The sequence below is a fragment of the Gossypium raimondii genome, chromosome 9, assembly GCF_025698545.1.
Source record: "Gossypium raimondii isolate GPD5lz chromosome 9, ASM2569854v1, whole genome shotgun sequence".
In the NCBI taxonomy this organism is placed as follows: Eukaryota; Viridiplantae; Streptophyta; class Magnoliopsida; order Malvales; family Malvaceae; genus Gossypium; species Gossypium raimondii.
Genome location: NC_068573.1, coordinates 34,379,389 through 34,400,326, shown reverse-complemented (window position 1 = coordinate 34,400,326; position 20,938 = coordinate 34,379,389). Strand labels below are relative to the sequence as shown.

The window sequence follows — 20,938 nt, the reverse complement described above, 5'->3', positions numbered from 1 at the left end:
CTTGTTGAGACCAAGATCCGAAAGTCACCATAATATATATTTTTTAAATAAAATCTTTCTATTGCCTTAGAAGGCACTTTATCAATACCCTCTCCGACATATTCTTGTTTTCCCTCGGTTGTATTTTATTTAGTAAACAAAAAAGAAGTTAAAGAAAGATGGTGGACTTATAATTGTGTTTAACTTATTACACATACATAAAACTTTTTAACTTATTAATTAATAACTTATTTTGTATCTAAATTATCAATCCTAGTGTTCATTATATACTTGTAGAGGCCCAATTTAGCCCGGGCCCGATTTACAAACAAAAATAAATTATTACATGCCCAAAATAAAAATTACAAAATGACCCAAAATAGATAAAATCCTAATGGCCCAAATGGCCCACTACATTAAGCTAGCAGGAAACCCTAGCTCCTGCCTTGCGCTGCACCCTATGCCGCTACCCACGTGCCTCCGCAGCGCATTTGTCGCCCGAGGTCAGCCACCGCCTGTCAGCCTTGCACCAAAAAAGCAAGTCACTCCCCTACCTTCGCCAAAGACCTGCAAACAAGCATGAAAGAAGAAACAAAAGCTGTATAAAAGAGCAGAAACAGTGAAAAATAAAAAAAAGATTTGTATTTCGGCTATATAAGCCCGAAAACCAAACAATGTAGAAAAAAACGGATATTCAAAAATCAATAAAAATTTTAAGGTTTACATCTATTTCCACTTTACTCTTTTTCATCATTTTCTGAGTCTACTTTTTTTTTTACCATATTTACATATACAAAAGTAAAAAGGGAAAAAGGGAAAAGGACTCACTTGAGGCAACCACGGTCGTCGTCGGAGGGCTCTTCTCCACCATCAAAACTGAGCCTAGGGGAGAGGAGGGACCTTCTTTTTCTATTTCTTTCGAGGTTTTTCAAGCCCAAATCTGGGCTCTACGCGAAAAGAGGAGTAAAAAAGGAAACTTTTAGCTTCTTGCCGCCGTGTACGGCGACGCCGACGCTGGTGACTGGCGGCCTGCTCAACGGTCGGTGACCATTTCCTTGGCCGGCGTCTGGAGGAAAGGAGGGAGCTAGAGAGGTTTTTCTGGTTTTTTTGTTTTAAAGAAGGGAGAAATGAGAAATTTTGAATAAATTTGGCTTTTATAGCACATATAAAACGACATCGTTTCACCTCGGGGGTCTTAGAGCCAAAACGGCGCCGTTTTGCGCGACCCGACCCGCACCCAGGGATCCGCTTGTTTTCTTTTAAAATGAGAGAATTTCCATCGTGGTCCTTCCGCATTTAACATCTGTTTCAATTAGATCCTTTTGTTTTTTTATTTCTTTTAATTAAGACTAATAATTTTATTTTCATCACATTTCAGTCCTTAATGGAACGATGTGTTTTAGGGGATGGGATTATTTCCCATTTGACCCCTCCTCGTTAACCACGCGTTCAATTTGACCCTTCTTTTCTTTATTTGTTCTCTATTTCACCCCTAAGATTTTATTTATTTCTAATTTAGTCCCTTTTTGTTATATTGTTGCTATTAAATTAATTAATTTTAATAATGTTATCGTTATTTTTACTACTACTACTACTATTATTATTATTATTATTATTATTACTCTTATTTATCTATTTATTATTATTATTCGTTTATTAATGTATGATTATTTATTGTATTTCTTATTTATTATTATTATCACCATGTATTTATATATACTTTTTGATCCCAAGCTTCATTATATATACATATATACGTATTTGTTTCAAAAAAATACATATATACGTATATATATTATAACCCACACATATATATCTTTTATAATTTTATTCATTCTCTTTATTTGTTTATTTATTTACATTTTCATTATTATTTTAAAAGAATGTTTCAACTTTACTTGCTTATTATACTTGTTATTTTGCATGTTATTAATTTGACCTTTTTATTTGTTTATTTTTGTTATTGCTCGTATTATTTTTACTTACATTATCATAATTGTTATTCCGTCATATATAATTTTTACCCAAATTCGTAAAAAAGAGAAAATTTTGAAAAATAAAGGCAATACTCAGTATTTGGGATCTTCGAGAGGATTGAGCCCTAACGTATTGGGTTCCAATTTTCTTCGCTGAATTTAAATAATCGAGAATGCTCTTTAATCAAAAAACATAAATAAAAAGCTCATTATCGGGAATTCAATACGTTGTGTCTTAAAGCATTGGATATGACACGTTGTTTTCTTGAGATGAGGATTTTTCTAAAAAATAATGAAGGCAATATTCAATGTTTAGAATTTTGAGAAATTGTGTCCTAACGTATTGGGCTGCGATTTCTTCATCTGACTTAAACAATTGAATATCCTTTTAAATTTTATTGCGCGAGTTGTTTGGACAAGCTCATTTTTGAGGAGGTGAAATATCATGCCCTAACTCATTGGGTGTGACATTTTCTCTCTCCGAAATGAGAGGGTCTAAACGGGTAATTTGTTTTATATAAGTTTTTTTTACAAAAGATCGTATTTTAAATTTCTTTAAAGTTTTCAATCTTCGACATTAAGACACTAATTAATCAACTAGGTACCAATTTTTGGGCGTTACGAGGGTGCTAATCCTTCCTCATACGTAACTGACTCCCGAACCTGTTTCTTTGAATTTCGCAGACCAAAAGCATTGTTTTAATAAATCTAAACCTTTTATTAAAAACAACCGTTTTACGAGGTGACCCGATCACACCTCATCAAAAAAAGATTGGTTACTCCCATATTCGTTTTCATTTTTTAAATATCCAAGTCGACCTCGTTTTACCAAAAAAATGGTGTCAACAGCTTGGCGACTCCACTGGGTACTTAAAAAGAGAGTCAAGCCACGTGTTGATTACTTTTTATCTTTTTGTCGAAAATAAAAAATTTGGTTTAAATTTACGATCCTTTCATTGCATTCCATTCGTCTTTATTTTGATCTTTATCAATGTGGTTATAATTGCTGTGTTAGTTTAAGTTTTGATATATTTCTGAACATTGCATTGCATTACCACTCGGTCTTACCCTTTTAAGTGGGAGTGAGAAACTAGTCCTTCGTGAGGTTTTCACCTCTGTGCAGGATAGTGGATCACTTTCGGGATACATTAGTACCTATGTCTTCGTGAGATTTTCATCTCCATGTAGCCATAGGGAAATGTGTCCCTCTGAACTAAACTCGGTCCGTATGAGCCTATAATGGGTGAGGATCGAGGAATCTATCGGTTCAGGTACCCTTTACTTTAAAACTGAACCACATATAATAAGCCCTAGGAGCCTACCCTAGGTAGAACCATACCAAAACCCTAGTGGTTTCCTGAATAGTAGCTTTAATTATTTCTTATATGCTTTGAATCTTAGTTTCGCGTTATACTTACTTGCTTTGTTTTTCTTTGACCATGATTGCATGGCATCTTTATCATAAAAGAGGTGTTGATTCACGTTCAGTATCTAAATAGAGAGCTTGTCATAAGAAAATGAGTTTCTTGATAAAGTGAGAGATAATATGGCAGTCTGAATTGGGTCCAAGAAAACGTAACGATGGAAGAAGTGATAGTCTGATGAATGAGTACACGACTTTACCTCGTTGTCCAAAGATTCAAGTTGACGAAGACTATTCGAGATCCGCTAACGCCAATTTTCTTAAAGAAGCCAATGAGCATCACGAAGATGAGTGAACAATGGGTCACGGCTCGGATTAAGCAAAAAGGAGATAGAGGAGGTGCCCCTTTGAAGAGTTTTCGAGATTCAATCTTAACATACGAATTTGAAGAAAAAGATCGATGCCTTCACTTCGAGCATTAGGGCAATGTCGTATATGTAAATATCCATTTTATGTAAAGAGATTTGTTTTCTAGTAAAGTTCTTCTAATAGAATTGAATCAAGATCAATGCCTCTTTTTGCATTCATGCATCTGCATTACATTTCATTGTATGCATCTTTTCATTCATTAACATTACATTTCATTGCATACAATAAATTTCCTAAAATCAAAAATTACATTGAGTTCAGAATTTTAGTACAGAGCCAGATAGATGATAAAGAATTGGAATTCTTTGAAGATATCAATGGTATGGAAAGGAAAGATGTTTGTGCCTTTGAAGAAGGAACTAAAAAACAAACAAAAAAAAACCTATCAGGAATTTGTTTCTACATCTCTAGAAACGTTCTGGACAACGGGACTGTGGAGGAAATTCTTGTAGTTTTTAGGACCATTTTAGAGTAATATTCAGAATACTCTTATTGCTCTAAGCCTAGGAGCAATTGAAAGTCCTTTTGTGGGAAAGGCACATGTCCACTATTTTTTATTTCAATGAAATGCATATTTGTGTCTTGTTTTGACAAACATTCTTTTGTTCCTTCCATTTCATTCATACTCATACCACACAAATAATTCCCCTTTGATTCATTGGTTCTTTGAGTCTTCTTTCGTTCCTTTAACAGGTCTCTAGATATCAATGATATGAGCGACACTGCTATTGACTCAGAACCTCCTTTTGAGCAAGATATGTATCCAGAGGAATCTTAGGACTTTGAAGATGACCGAGACTATAGCTTATCTCCTGATTGTTAAGGATGGTAGAACGAGTCGAGAAATAGATCTTGTCTTACAAAGAATCGGTGGAAATTGTGAGCTTAGGAGAAAAGAAAGAAGTGAAGATCGAAGCATGTATCATTGCAAAGACAAAGCGAGACGTCATTGAATTACTCCAAGAATTCAAAGATATTTTCTCGTGATCAAGATATGATTGAGCTATTAAGACGTATGGACGCTGTTGAGGCTAAGAAGATATTGGAAAAGGCCCATAAGGGTGTCTGAGGAACGCATGCATTGATTTTGCAATGGACAAGTAAATCATGAGATATGGGTACTGCTGGTCCATCATGGAAGGGGATTGCATCAGTTATACCAAGGAATGCCATAAGTGCCAAATTTATGGAGATAAGATTTATGCGCCTCCTTTATATCTTCATGTTATGACTTTTCCATGACCTTTCTCTATATCACACTATCAAAAATTTGCAGTCTGTTCAAGATTAACATCATGTCGAAACCACTTTTTGTTTGAAAAATGGGGATCGACCTTGAAAATGAAAATGGGAGTCACCACCGATCTTTTTTTGAGGTGTGACCGGTTCACCATTAAAAATGATTTTGGTCTGCGAAATTTGAGAAAACAAGTTCGGGAGTCGGTTACGCACGAGGAAGAGTTAGCACCCTCGTAATGCCCAAAATTGGTACCAAATTGATTGTTTAATGTCTTATTGTCGAAATTTTGAAAAGATTTTAAAATATGATCCTTCGAAGTTTAAATTTGAATAAACCAAATTGAATAATAAGATGCCCTCATTTTGAAGAAATAAATTGTCACACTCAGTGAGTTAGGGTGCAACAATTCAATCGTCAAAATTAAGTATGTCTTTTTATTTTTAAAATTTTAAAATTCATGTATTTTGACAAGGTTATTTGGTCATTTAGGTTAAATGAGAAATCAGAATCCAATAAGTTAGGGTTCAATTTCTTGAAATTTCTAAACACCAAATATTGCCTTTATTTCAAAATCGAGATAACAAAATGCCATATCCAGTAAGTTAGGATCCAACATTTTGAAGTCTCAAAAGCTTTATTTTAGAAATCAAATGGTCTTATTACAAAAGAGGTACTCGGCTATCTAAATTCATCGGAAAAATTGAAGCCCAGTGAGTTAGGGCACAATTCTCTCGAGAATCCTGAATACCAGTATTTTGTCAAAAAGGTGATTCTAATGCTTTTATCGAAACACAAAAAAAACACAGTAATTAAATAAACAATGAATCGTGCAAAATTTGAATAGTAAATACACTCCAATGGATAATGAATCAATAAGTAATCATGAACGAACATAATAACAATAATTTCAACTATACATTATACAAATACTAACATCAACATTCAAAAATTATTAATCTAAAAGGAACATAAGATGCAACTCCTAAAACAAAAATGAGAGCAAATAAATTTAGGATTTAAAATGTACACAAAAATTATAAAAAAGGTAATTAATATATAAATTTGAAGCCATTTTATAACGTAACTAAAAATAAATAAAATGTTTAAATGAATTTTAAAGAAAGAATTGTAAAAATAAAAATAAAAAATAAAAGAGAATAAATCTTAAAATTAATATATATTTTGATTTAAATAAATAAAAATTTCATGAAAATAATAGTACATATATAATAATGTATATATATAAAAATAAGTAAAATAGAATAGCAAGTTTAGAAAGAATAAAATATTTGTGCGTAAAAAATAAAATTTATGATTTGAAGTTAATAACATTATATTATATATATATATGTACAATAATTTTAATATAAATTATATATACATATATGAAATGGATCATGAAATGCTATTGTGTGATTTTTAAAAATCCAAACGAATATATATATATATATATATATATATATATATATATATGAAAATATCTAAAATAAAATATTTCCAATATTTAAGTAATAATATGCAAAACTTAAGATAATAACATATAATAAAATAATAAAAGTCATAATAAAATTAGGTTTATTATTTAAAAAATGATAATGATAATAATAAATGATAATAAACTTGTTAATTTGATAATAAGAGGACAAAACAATGGAAAATTTTTGAATTAAAACAAAAATCTTAGGGTGAATTTGAAATAAATGCGCAAATGACCAAAATGAGAGCCAATTAATATCAAAGGGACCAGTATAGCAATTTAACCAGCAAATCTTCTTTGGCATACGGATCAGAATCTTCAAAACGGTGCCGTTTCCACACAGATTCAATTGAAACCGAAATCAAACATAGCGTATAAATTAAAATAATAATTAAAACTAAATTAAAACAAATCAAAACACAAAAGGATCTATGGCGAAAATAAACCATTGAAATAAAATGAGCGGATCCTCCCCTCAGGTCGGATCATCGCGCGGGTCAAGAGCCACCAAACGGCGTCGTTTTAGTGTTATGGACTTTAACGCAACACGGCGTCGTATAATACTATTATTAAAACAACAATTCATTAAAAAAAAGTTGCTGCCTATTTTTTTAAAAAAGTGTTCTTGTTCTCTGCTAGGGTTTAGCCCTAGTTTCTGCCGCCGTTCGCAACACAGGCCATTCAAAGGCCACTGTATCCTCGTCCTACTCCGATTGCGACGGAGAGAAAGAAGGACCGACCACCAGGTAATCTCCTCACTCTTCTCTTATTCTATTTTATTATTGTACTTAAATAAATATCAAAAGAGTAAAGAAAAGAAAGAAAAAAAATCAAAGGAAATCCAAGAAAAATGTTTATTGACCTTCTGATTCTCTCTTTTATTTCTCTGAATATTTTTCTGTTTCTTGTGTTCAATATCTGTGAATGCGTGTAACCTTTTACAGATTTTGTAATAGCTTTATATAGCCAAAAAAGAAAATACAAAAATCCCTATTTTTTCTGTTTTTTCTTTTTCTTCTGTTACAATTTTAATTCGCCCAATTTGTTGTGTTGTTACTTCTCCGTTTGCTGCTTGGTTTCGTTTGTTTTGATTGTTGCAGGTACAAGGCCACTGAGATGTACGCTGCATGGTGCAAAGACGTCTTGGGAAGAGGTGCGCTTGTGGTATACCAAATGAAAGTCGCTAAGGAAGGCTAGGGTTTCTTGTTATTTTTGGGCTGGGCATTGGGCTGGTGTTGGGTTTTTGCTTATTGTAATCGGGGTTGGGGTTGAGTTGATGTGTTTTGGGTTTGGATAGTTGGGTCTGATCGGGTTAATTTTGGGTAATTTAGGTTGAAATGATTTGGGCCACGTATTTGGTATTTGTAATTCAGTTTTGGGCTAATTGGGCTTTAAATTTGTTTTTATATTGGTTTGTTTTTTGGTTTACGGGCCCGGGCAAATATTGGGCCTTACAATTAACATCATGTCACCCCAAAGCAAACAGTGTAGTGGAGGCAAAAAAAACAAAAAAAAAACCTCTACCGGGGCAATACCTTTCTCTTTGGCTTATTGCGATTTTTACCCATTGAAGTCGAGATTTTTTCTCTTTGAGTTTTTGTGGATCTAATCTCGATCGAAGATGAATGTTCAAAGTTATCCGTCATGTTCAAATGTGCGAAAAGCAAATGGTGTGAGCTCACAACAAGTGTTCACCCTAGAGAATTCCATGAGAGGGACCTGGTAATGAAGAAGATTCGTCTCGTACAAAAAGAATTTCATAAGAAAGTAGACGCCAAACTGGGAAGGACCTTATGTGAAAGGCATTATCTGGAAAAGCGTTGATTTTGATCGGAATGTATAACAAGGACATGCCTAATCTTACGAGTTCATGTGCAATCAAAATATTCAAAAAAAAAAAGAAAGGAAAAAGAAAAAGAAAAATGAGAGGCCAAGGTGAAAACTTGCAAAGGGCGCATTGAGACCAAAGGGGTTTTGAATTGAAAACCCAAGAATGGGCAATTCAAATTTTTGATCAAAGATAGGGCCATATGGTGGTCTCATCCTCTCCGAATTAACAAGGAGGGATGCTACATCTTGGGGCATCAACAAAGTCTTGTAGGACTTCTAAGCACATATCAAGTTCAAAAGGGTCCTCAAGAAGTTTTGTGCAGAGAAGCTCATGCTACGATATCTGGGGCACCTGTTTTCATCTTATTCATTTCGTATCTTAGCAAAATTTGCTATCTTGATTAATTTATTCATTTTGATCTTTGCTCTCAATAAAATTCCATCTTGTTCATTGTGATAATCTTTTTCATCTTACTCATTTCGTATTCTAGCAAAATTTGCAATCTCGATTAATTTATCCATTTCGAGATTTGCTCTCAACAAAATTTCATATTATCTATTGTTATAATCTTTTTCAAGCATTTTTCATTGAAATAACGATTAATGGACTGATAATATTCAAACAGAAGGAGTTCTGTATATTACTCTGAAAGGTTTCTAAATAGTACGATGACCTGAAACAGGACTATTGTTTAGAACTAACTGAACTAAAGGGTTGGAAACATTTGAGAAAGAATAGTCTAAATTATGGCTATTTCTTTGGGTTTGTTGTTGAAGATACCAGCTGAACAGGAAGGCATGGTAACACATCAAAGATAGAACCTTGATGAACAACGAGCAATGACAACCTAAGTGTTAAAGAGGGATCATTCTCATGACATTTCTGCATTAATGCAAATATCATTTATACAAATCTAGTTAGGAGCATTTGATTCATTCTGATCATGACATCCTAATCACTAGGCATAAATAGGTCCATGAAATGGATTCTACAGGTCATGTTCTCTAGGGAATAGATCAATGAAGTTTCCCATACCCCTGAAATTGCAGTGGGATGGATTGAACTCATCATGGTGAGTCTTATCTTCCCAAGGTAGTAGGGAAGCAGATTAAAGCCACTAGTCCTATCTCCCTGAGCAGCAGTGGAGTAGGTTGAAGATTGTAGATCCTATCTCCCTAAGCAGTAGGGAAGCAGATTGAGGCCACCAGTCCTATCTCCCTAAGCAGCAGTGGAGTAGATTGAAGATTGTAGATCCTATCTTCCTAAGCAGTAGTGGAGCAGATCGAAGATGGCGAATCTTATCTTCCCAAGGCAGTAGGGAAGCAGATTGAAGCCACCAGTCCTATTTCCCTGAGCAGCAGTGGAATAGGTTGAAGATTGTAGATCCTGTCTCCCTAAGCAGTAGTAGAGCAGATCGAAGACGGCGAATCTTATCTTTCCAATGTAGTAGGGAAGCAGATTGAAACCACCAGTCCTATCTCTCTGAGCAGCAATAGAGTAGGTTGAAGATTGTAGATCCTGTCTCCCTAAGCAGTAGTGGAGAAAATCAAAGACGGCGAATCTTATCTTCCCAAGGTAGTAGGGAAGCAGATTTAAGCCACTAGTCCTATCTCTCTGAGTAGCAATGAAGTAGGATGAAGATTGTAGATCTTGTCTTCCTGTACTGGCAGTGAAGCGGATCAAGATACAAGTCTTATCTCTCTGAAGTTGCAGTGGAGCAGACTGAAACTACTAACCCTATCTCCCTGAAGTTGCAGTGGAGCGGATTAAAGCGATGAATCTTATACCTTTGAAGTTGCAAATGGTCGGATTAAATCTTATCATATCAAACATTATCTCCCTGAAGTTGCAGTGGAGCAAGTTAAAAAAAAAGATACAAGTCTTATCTCCCTGAAGTTGTAGTGGAGCAGACTGAAGAAAACAAATCTTATTTCCCTGAAGTCGCCGTGGAGCAAGTTGAAGCAACGAGTCTTATCTCCCTGACGTTGCAGTGGAGCAGACTAAAACCATAAATCTCGTCCCCCTGAAGTTGCAGCAGAGTGGATTGAAGCTACAAGTCGTATCTCTCTGAAGCGCAGTAGAGCAAGTCGAAGCAACAAGACCCAGTGGACTGGAATGAGGCTACTTGAAAAACCCAAAGAGGTCAAGATTTGACAAGACCAGGAGAAATTGACCCTTTTTAAGGTCTTTGCTCCATTCTCGTTACACAATAATGAGCAAAGAGGGGTAGCTGTAGAGGCCCAATTTAGCCTGGGCCCGATTTACAAATAAAAATAAATTATTACAGGCCCAAAATAAAAATTACAAAATAACCCAAAATAGATAAAAACCTAATGGCCCAAATGGCCCACTACATTAAGCTAGTAGGAAACCCTAGCTCCTGCCTTGCGCCGCACCCTTTGTCGCCACCCACGTGCCTCCGCAGCGCGTTTGTCGCCCGAGGTCTGCCACCGCCTGTCAGCCTTGCACCAAAACAACAAACCACTCCCCACCTTCGCCAAAGACTTGCAAACAAACATGAAAGAAGAAACAGAAGCAGCATAAAAGAGCAGAAACAATGAAAAATAAAAAAAATGATTTGTATTTCGGCTATATAAGCCCGAAAGCCAAACAATGTAGGAAAAAAAACGGATATTCAAAAATCAATAAAAATTTTAAGGTTTACATCTATTTCGACTTTACTCTTTTTCATAATTTTCTGAGTCTACTTTTTTTTTACCATATTTACATATACAAAAGTAAAAAGGGGAAAAAGGGAAAGGACTCATCTGAGGCAACCGTGGTCGTCGTCGGAGGGCTCTTCTCTACCGTCGAAACCGAGCCTAGGAGAGATGAGGGACCTTCTTTTTCCATTTCTTTCGAAGTTTTTCAAGCCCAAATTCGGGCTCTACGCGAAAAGAGGAGTAAAAAGGGAAACTTTTAGCTTCTCGCTTGCAGTACTGTGCACCCCACCGATCAAGCGGCCGGCGTGATTTGGTTATGATCGGCCTTGGCTGCACCTTGGCCGTGCCCTGGAGGAAAGGAGGGAGCTATAGAGAGGTTTTTTTTGGTTTTTTTTGTTTTAAAGAAGGGAGAAATGAGAAATTTTGAATAAATTTTGGCTTTTATAGCACATATAAAACGACGTCGTTTCACCTGGGGGACTTAGAGCCAAAACGACGCCGTTTTGCATAACCTGCGCGTGACCCGACCCGCACCCAGGGATTCGCGTGTTTTCTTTTAAAATGAGAGAATTTCCATCGTGGTCCTTCCGCATTTAACATCTGTTTCAATTAGATCCTTTTTGTTTTTTTATTTTTTTAATTAAGACTAATAATTTTATTTTCATCACATTCAGTCCTTAATGGAATGATGCATTTTAGGGGATGGGATTATTGCCCATTTGGCCCCTCCTCGTTAACCGCGCGTTCAATTTGACCCTTCTTTTCTTTATTTGTTCCCTATTTCACCCCTATGATTTTATTTATTTCTAATTTAGTCCCTCTTTGTTATATTGTTGCTATTAAATTAATTAATTTTAATAATGTTATCGTTATTTTTACTACTACTACTATTATTATTATTATTATTACTCTTATTTATCTATTTATTATTATTATTCGTTTATTAATGTATGATTATTTATTGTATTTCTTATTTATTATTATCATCACTATATATACTTTTTGATCCCAAGCTTCATTATATATACATATATACGTACATATATTATAACCCACACATATATATCTTTTATAATTTTATTCATTCTCTTTATTTGTTTATTTATTTACATTTTCATTATTATTTTAAAAGAATGTTTCAACTTTACTTGCTTATTATACTTGTTATTTTGCATGTTATTAATTTGACCTTTTTATTTGTTCATTTTTGTTATTGCTCGGATTATTTTTACTTACATTATCTTAATTGTTATTCCGTCATATATAATTTTTACCCAAATTCGTAAAAAAGAGAAAATTTTGAAAAATAAAGGCAATACTCAGTATTTGGGATCTTCGAGAGGATTGAGCCCTAACGTATTGGGTTCCAATTTTCTTCGCTGAACCTAAATAATCGAGAATGCTCTTTAATCAAAAAACATAAATAAAAAGCTCATTATCGGGAATTCAATACGTTGTGTCTTAAAGCATTGGATATGACACGTTGTTTTCTCGAGATGAGGATTTTTCTAAAAAATAATGAAGGCAATATTCAATGTTTAGAATTTTGAGAAATTGTGCCCTAACGTATTGGGCTGCGATTTCTTCATCTGACTTAAACAATTGAATATCCTTTTAAATTTTATTGCGCGAGTTGTTTGGACAAGCTCATTTTTGAGGAGGTGAAATATCATGCCCTAACTCATTGGGTGTGACATTTTCTCTCTCCGAAATGAGAGGGTCTTAATGGGTAATTTGGTTTATATGAGTTTTTTTACAAAAGATTGTATTTTAAATTTCTTTAAAGTTTTCAATCTTCGACATTAAGACACTAATTAATCAACTAGGTACCAATTTTTGGGCGTTACGAGGGTGCTAATCCTTCCTCGTACGTAACCGGCTCCCGAACCTGTTTCTTTGAATTTCGCGGACCAAAAGCGTGGTTTTAATAAATCTAAACCGTTTATTAAAAACAACCGTTTTACGAGGTGACCCGATCACACCTATAAAAAAAAAGACTGGTGGCGACTCCCATATTTGTTTTCATTTTTTAAAAATCCAAGTCGACCCCGTTTTATCAAAAAAATGGTGTCAACAATACTCTCCTATTATGTCTATTGCATCGGGCTTCATTGAGTTCTAGGAAGGGTCAACGGTGGTTACCCTTCAGCATGGCAAAAGTATTGTTCATTTAAGTACTTGTTAATACTGTGTGTATGCATGTGTTATGATCCTATGAACCTCTACCTAGCAACAAAAAATTGCTAAGAGGGATTTGGATTTGACAACCTGCTATATTAATAAATATTATATATTACACTTCTAGCGATCGTCTTTCTTTTGATATAATTTTTAAACTATTCATAACTCCTAAACTTATAAAAAAAGTTTTATGTGTTTAAGTATATTCGAACTATAACTTAAAGTTCTTAGTGATGTAAAACTAAGTCAACAAGATTTAACTACCCTTAACTCTTAATTACAAGGTCAACCACTTGTAGCTTGTAGCTACCATATTTTATACGTTGAGAGAGGAGCAGGGGGGAAAGCAAGAAAGGGAAGGCAAGAAAGGAACCAAAAGGCTGGAAGATGGTCGGAAAGAGGAACTATGTATTGAGCACCAAAAGTAAAGGGGGGGGGGTATTTTAGATTCGTGAGTTCTGACTAGTGTGCCCACTTTATCTTGAAGGAAATGTCAATGCATTGAACTTAGGACTCGGATGAGGCATATTCCCCTAGCAGTTGCATTAAAATCACTTTCATAAAGCGTTTAAAAGCAAAAGCTAAACTTAGTGGAAATGTGGAGAAACCAATCTGACTCCATTATTCCCCCTCTCTCTCTCCCATAAAAACGTTTATAGGTGAGGTTGGGCTAAGTTGAATTTAAATTTATTTATAATATTAGTAACCTTCACATTTGCTTATATTCTCTCGATCTTTAAATAGGAGGATAAAGACGATTTAGCATGTCCGAACTCACATTGTCATTCTACACTGGCAATAATATTGATACCAATTGAATTAAGATTCAGTCGGCTATTTTTCAAACTTAATATTTATTTAAAAGCTCTCACATATAGACAGAGAATCCATTTATTTTATCTTTCCCTGTCCCCTTTGTATATATATATAGTCTCTCAACCCACAATAATATTAAGACAAATTAAGAAAGATCCTGAGACCTCCAATAGGACCATATATGCAGCAAATGAATGAGTAATATAAAGTTGAAAGTTTGTGTGACTTTGGCAGCTTTTGCTTTTGAAAAAAAGAGCACTTCTTGGGGAAGAGATAGGAATAAAGGGTTAAATTGCCTTGAAGTGGAATCAAATCAGGAAATGAAGCTGCCAATGCCATGCATGCAATTGCAAATGCAAACAAAGAAATAAGGTGCAGCATGCAGGTGTGGTGTGGAAGGCTTTTGAGTTTTATTCATGCCATTTACACCAGCAAGGTGTTTCAAAGAGACACGGAAGTTCCAAAGGCCAAAGGAATCCAGCAGAGGTAAGCCTGGCCACTGATTACTGCTGCTGAGTCAACGTGATACTCTTGTTTCTATGATACAATCACGTCAAATTTTGGGGTTTTGTCCTACTACTATGATTAAATTACAGGTTTAATCATTATACTTTAATTTAATATAATTTGATCCATTTATTTTTATAATGTCATTGATTAATTCAAATAATTAATATCGTTAACTATTTTTGTGAAAATGGTAACTTGGATTTTTGTTTAAAACACATTGTAAGGTCAAAATTATGCATGTCAACACAATGAGTATGAAATGTTTTTAAGGAAAAAAAAAGATTTACATTAACATTTTAATTGGAACTATAAGAATTAGCTAATCACATTATAAAAGTAGAGGGATGAATGTCAAATAATAAATGACTCGTGTTTGTTTAAACTATTGTTGGCACCGGGTATAGAGTTCAAAATTTTGGACGATTATACTCCTAACAAAACTTAAGGTTAAAGTGTAAATTTGCCACCAGGTGAATATTGAAATTTGTGTTGTATTATATTTTAATAGATGTTTTCCATGACACTTTAAACTATAGATAAATTTATCACTCAATTTTATGTGACTGAAATTTGTCACTAAACTTTGAATTGTATTAAAATTTTTCATCAACTGATTTTTAAAATTAAAACTTTACGACCCAATATTGATTTTTATGATTTGAAAATAAAATTTAACAAAATTTTTTAAAACATTTTATTTTAATAGTTAACAATGAATTAACTTATAAAATATTAAAATTAGTATAGCTTAGAACTTTTGTTTAATGAAAGAAAGACTTGAAAAACAAACATATATATAAAATAAAAAACTTAAAGTTTATTTTTTTATAAAGTAATGGTTTTATTAATTTTAATATTATATTATTTAATTAATTTTTTAACTATTAAAATAAAAATTAAAATAATTTTTAATTAAATATTTTCTCCAAATAAATTTAAATTAAATTTGAATAGAAAAATTCATTCAAAAACCATATTTTAGTAACAAAATTCAATCAAAACAAAAGTTAAGTGAAAAATCAAATATAGTGTTAAAATATAGTGGTAAAATTACATTTAGTTCAAAAGTAGAATAACAAATACCAATCAAAATAAAATATAATGAAAATATTCAATTTTTAACTAAAGTATAATGAAAAATTTACACATTAACCCAAAAATTAAAGGAAAGAATTATGATAAATATAAACATAAAGACTAAATCTCAAATTTGATGATAATAGAGGGATGAAAATAAAAAAATTGACCCTCAATAATTATGCGTGGACCAACTATGTATTTATTAAATGAATATTTTTATTTAATAATAAAATTGGTATGAGGACAAGTTGCTGGTAAAAAGAGCCAAATTTGGTGTGGAAAAATGCCAAATTTATTGGTGAAGTTCCCAATGCATGGTGAGATTTAAGGTTCCATTAGGGGTTCTTCGGGTGGGGGTGTTCTTATTATTCAAGGTTAAATTATAGTATGCAAGAGTTCTTCTATTTTGAATAAAACAACTCCACCCACCTTCAATCTATTCCATGTAGGATTGGGTTTTGAAGTCATAAGAAGTGTATTTATTCTTCTTGGGCTAAGATTAGATTTTATCATTCGCCTGATGCAAACACAATCAAGATTGGAATACATAAAAACAGAGAAAATGCTGGCCCTCCATTTGTTTGGTTATTTCCTAGTGCAAGAGGGCATTAACGTATGGTTTTAGAATTTTTTTTTAATTGTACAAAATTTGTAATTTAATGTAGGTAAACATATAAGCAACGTACATTATTTGACATCTAATATCAACCAAAATTTGGTGTTAAAAATCTTTTGTGGCTGCGCTGGACTTTGTTGACGCTCAAGCTACTCATATTCATTCAAGGTACAACCTGCATTAACAGTGCGAAATTTTTATTTTATCAAAATTAATGAGTTCCCTATATACCACACAAAATAATATATTGACCTAATTATATAGAAAAATCCAACTGAAGCATGTGATACATGTACGTACAGTAGAGTCAAATGTTCAAACTTTAGTTGGTCAATTTATTTATGGTTTTTCCAAAATTTTGCTTTGAACAGCAAGGATTGAAGTTAGAGTCGTAATAGTTTCACTGGTAAAAAGAAGAATAATATCTCATGGTAGTGATTCTTAACAGCAAAATCCAAGCACATATTCTGATTCCAAGGAGACGATCCAACTTATTTAGTGATGACGAATTTTAATATGATTTACTTATAGAATCCGATACCTACAATGGGGTTTTTTTTAAGGCTTTTAATTCTTCCTGCAAAGTAACGAACAATTTAAATCTTCCAAAAGAGAAGCATAATCACCATTTTTTAATTCGGACATAAAACACACCAACAAGAGACGACAAAACTCAAAAGCACTATCTCATCTGACATACTCTAAAAAACTGAAGTGGCTCCCTCCCCACCCCACCATTGTTATAGTGAAACAGCAACCACTGTTTTCCAAAACTAAAAAAAAAATAAAAGATTGCACCATCTTTTTCCATGCATGAATAAACAAATTCCCACGGCATTACTAACCATGATAGAAATTACTTATTAATCAATTGTGGCCGACAGCATAAAAAAAATTGATTTCATATCCTTGCCTGGCATCTAGGAAAAGTATCACTTTCAAAGTTGCCAAAACTTATCAATTTAGAAAGATACGATTGGTATTGTTGTTGGGGTGACAATGCTAAGTTCATATTTGTGTTTAAATTATCAATATTTTTTTTTATAATTATGATAAGATTATTATATAAATTTGGTTGGGGTTGCCGTTAGTGCTGGTTGCTGACACGGGGATGCAATTAAGAGTGGGGGTCTTTGTAGTGTGTATTTTGGAATGCCTTTCTCATGCTCCATGTTTTCTTTACTGACCCAACATTAATTAATAAAAGATTAGTTTAGCATTTTGTATGATGGTGTTTTCGTAAGTGCAATCACTAGACACTTGTCCAAACATGGTGATGTGTTAAAACTTAAAACATGTGATGATGGGCAACAGCTGTTAGCAATGTCCAAAAGGTTGACTTGTTAGACACTGTCAAAACCACTATTACATTGATCTATGAGAGTTCTTGGACTTTGCTTGGACCACCCTGGCAGACAGTGACTCAAGCTCTTTCTCTCCCCTCTTAATATTGCTGCTGTTGTCACACATTTAAACAACTTATATATTATTGTAATCCAAGATCATGGTTTTTACTTTTTAGCCATTAGCCCCACATCTTGAGTAAATAATTATTGTTTGTGGGGGGTTATGGCCTAAGTGAAACAGCCTTCATGTGATTAACTTCCGGTACTAAGCTTTTCTTCGCACGTATTTATATGCAACATATCCCCACTTCCGTTTCCACCATTCCAATTCCCAACACACACACACACACACTCTCTCTCTCGCGCATACTTGAAGGGCAGTGTGTTTAAGCTAAAACCATGAAGCAAAGCTTTATTTCTGGTGTTCTTCTTCTCTTCTTCCTGTTTCTTATTTCCTCTTCCCATTTATCTGCTCGTTCCATAGCAAACAAACAAGGTAAGTGCCTGCCTGTGAGCACCCCATTTTTTTTATTCGGTTTTCGAGGAAATTCGAATTTGGATCCGAGATTTCCGCACCAATGAACCTATCTTCTTCATCTGCAGGAAAAGAAGAGGTAGAGCTTACTCAAACAGCGGATGTGGAAGACAATGAACTAATGGATGTAAGCTTCAAATCCTATCTCTTTTTCATCAGCCTTTCGTCTCTCTATCTTTTAATATTTGGCTAAATATTTTGATGTTTTTGTTTTCCAATGCTTTGCAGCAGCTATTGGGGGTAGAAGCTTGTGATGCTGGAGATGATGAATGCTTGAAGAGAAGAATAATCTCAGAGGCTCACTTGGACTACATTTACACCCAGCATCATAAGCCTTGAGGGCTATTCCTTGTATATATTCTTATTAAGTTATACCACGTATAATTAAGTTGGCTGGGAACCTCTAGAATGGATTCTGGTTAAGGTTTATGAATATGTATGTTAGTATAAACTTAATTATGATTATTAATGTAAGTGTTAAACCTAATTATGTAGCTAAATAGTTTTATAATCTGTGAGATTTGCCTTTGGGGTGTTATATTATTTTGACCAGATGAAACCAAGGTAAGATGTTGAAAAAGCAAAGCCAAAAGTAGTTCCCCACCACCCAAAGTAGTTCCAAAGTTTTATGGAAAGACAGTTTCAAATCTAAGCTAGTTTGGTGACTATGGGATTCAAAGCAATTAAGTAGACAGTTGGGGAGTTTATGCTCTTGCAAATTTAGTCACAGATTTCTACTGCATTAATTCACTTTCGGCTGTTCAAAGTTCCCAATCCTATGGCCTACTAGGCTGAAGCTGCCGATTCTACAACTTATCTTAAATAACTCCTTTTGACCACTTCAGCCTACTGATCTGATAACTCTTAAATATCACTACTTCAAAGTGTATATTATGTTGTTGAAGGAAGAACAATAAATGGCAGCCTCTTCTTTCCCCATGCATGATGATCCAACTTCATAACCCAACGTTTACTAGGTAAAGTTGCAAGGAATTTCAGCAAGGATTCTGGTTTAATCTTCTAAATGAAGAAATCAGTGCCGAGCTCTCGGTTCGATTTCAAGTTTAATTGGAATTTAATGTGACCAGAAGTTATCAGATCAGGAAAAAGAGTTGCATGACTGACCTTGTAGGGAATCAGATTAAGGGTAGCCATCTCATTTACATGTCCTTGCAGAAAGGATCAGAAGCTGATGTCTTCTCAGAAAGTTGAAATGTTTCCTCGAGTTCGATTATGCTATACTTGCACAAACACAAGTTAATCCATTTTAGGCAGAATTATTAAAAAAAAACGGCTGACATTGTTTTATTTCATTGGGAGGTGACAAATCATGGGGGGTCCAGTATTGATTGATTGATTGATAGAAAATAATTCATGGAAGGAAATATATATAAATATATATATTGTTTTTGTATGAATGGATGATTGAAGGGCACACCTGTCAAGTGAAACTTTAATTAAGCCTGTCATTATCCGCTCTGAATTAGTCCCCAAGTTCTTACACTCCTTACCACATTATGATAAGTGGCTAGATTAGTTAATACAAAAGCCAGAAACAAAAATAATTTGTATGATTTTTATCGCAGGCTTCATATTAGGTAATTATTTTTTATTAAATTATAGAGTTAAGATTTAAGAGGTAGGATATCCTTAAAGATTTTATATATTTTTATATATTCGAAATTTAATTTTGTTATACATCAGTAATCACTGATCCGAGTTTAGAAAGAATCGAGTCTCGAACCCATAACCCGGAAAGGCCATGGAGAAGTCATAACATGAAGAGGTGAAGGAGACACATGAATTTTGTCTCCATAAATTTGACATTTATGACATCTCTTGGTATAATTGATACAATCCTCTTCCATGGTGGACCAATAATATCCGAATCTCATGATTTGCCTGGCCATTGTAAAATCGTTAGCATGTGTTCCGCAAACACCCTCATGACCCTCTTCCAAGATTTTCTTGGCCTCAACAGCGTCCACACATCTCAGTAGCACCTGATCTTTTCTTCTTTTATATAAGATTTCTCCATCTAAGACATAGTCATTGACCAGTCTCCTCAACGTCCTTTTATCATTCTCGGTTGCTTGATCAGGGTATTCACAATTCTTTATATATCGCAATATATTGTGGTACCAAAGGTGGTCATCATTTTCTTTTTCTTAAATGTTGTAACAATGTGCCGGAGCCTCATAAATACTCATCTGGATTGGTTTTACATCCTCTTGTTTGTTCACTTTGACCATGGAAGCTAAGGTAGCTAGGGCGTCAGCCATCTGATTTTCATCTCGCGGGAGGTAGCAGAAGGTGATGTCATCAAACTCTTTAATTAACTCCAGGACCAATCTTCTATACTTGATCAACTTGGGACCTCCAATACTTTGATCTTGCGTTCTATGGCTGCACGGATACCCATGATGCATGTTTCATATTCTGCCATATTATTTGTACAATCAAAATCCAATTTGCTAGTAAAAGGATAATGATCTCCATTTGGGGATACCAGGACTGCCCCTATTCTGTTACCTATAACGTTTGAAGCTCCGTCAAAATTTAGTTTCCAAGGATGTCCGTATTGAGCATCTTCTTCAGTGGTTGCAACATACATCAGATCTTCATTCGGGAAATCAAAGTTCAAAAGCTCGTAATCTTCTAGAGTTCTACTCGCTAGAAAATCTGCTATTGCACTCCCTTTTACTGCCTTCTAGTTCACATAGATTATATTAAATTTGGAAAGCATAATTTGTAATCGGGCCATTCTTCCATTCAAAGCAGTCGACTCCATCATGTACTTTAGAGGGTCTATTTTTTAGATTAGCCAAGTTGTATGGTATAGCATGTACTGTCTTAGTCTCCGGGTTTTCCAGATCAAGACACAACACAACTTCTC

At 34.1% G+C, this 20,938-nt stretch overlaps 1 protein-coding gene across 2 annotated transcripts; it reads left to right on the top strand.

Moving 5' to 3' along the window:
• The first annotated feature begins 17,706 nt into the window (after positions 1-17,706).
• LOC105799191 (putative phytosulfokines 6) lies at positions 17,707-18,553 on the top strand. Of its 2 annotated transcripts, none has more exons than XM_012629616.2 (3): positions 17,707-18,003; positions 18,111-18,169; positions 18,274-18,553. In XM_012629616.2, the coding sequence occupies exons 1-3, from the start codon at positions 17,907-17,909 to the stop codon at positions 18,379-18,381; spliced, it is 264 nt and encodes an 87-aa protein (XP_012485070.1). In that variant the 5' UTR covers positions 17,707-17,906; the 3' UTR covers positions 18,382-18,553. The 2 variants fall into 2 exon arrangements, with proteins under 2 accessions (XP_012485070.1, XP_012485069.1); XM_012629615.2 differs by having other exon boundaries at positions 17,748-18,003; positions 18,271-18,553.
• The last annotated feature ends 2,385 nt before the right edge of the window (positions 18,554-20,938 follow it).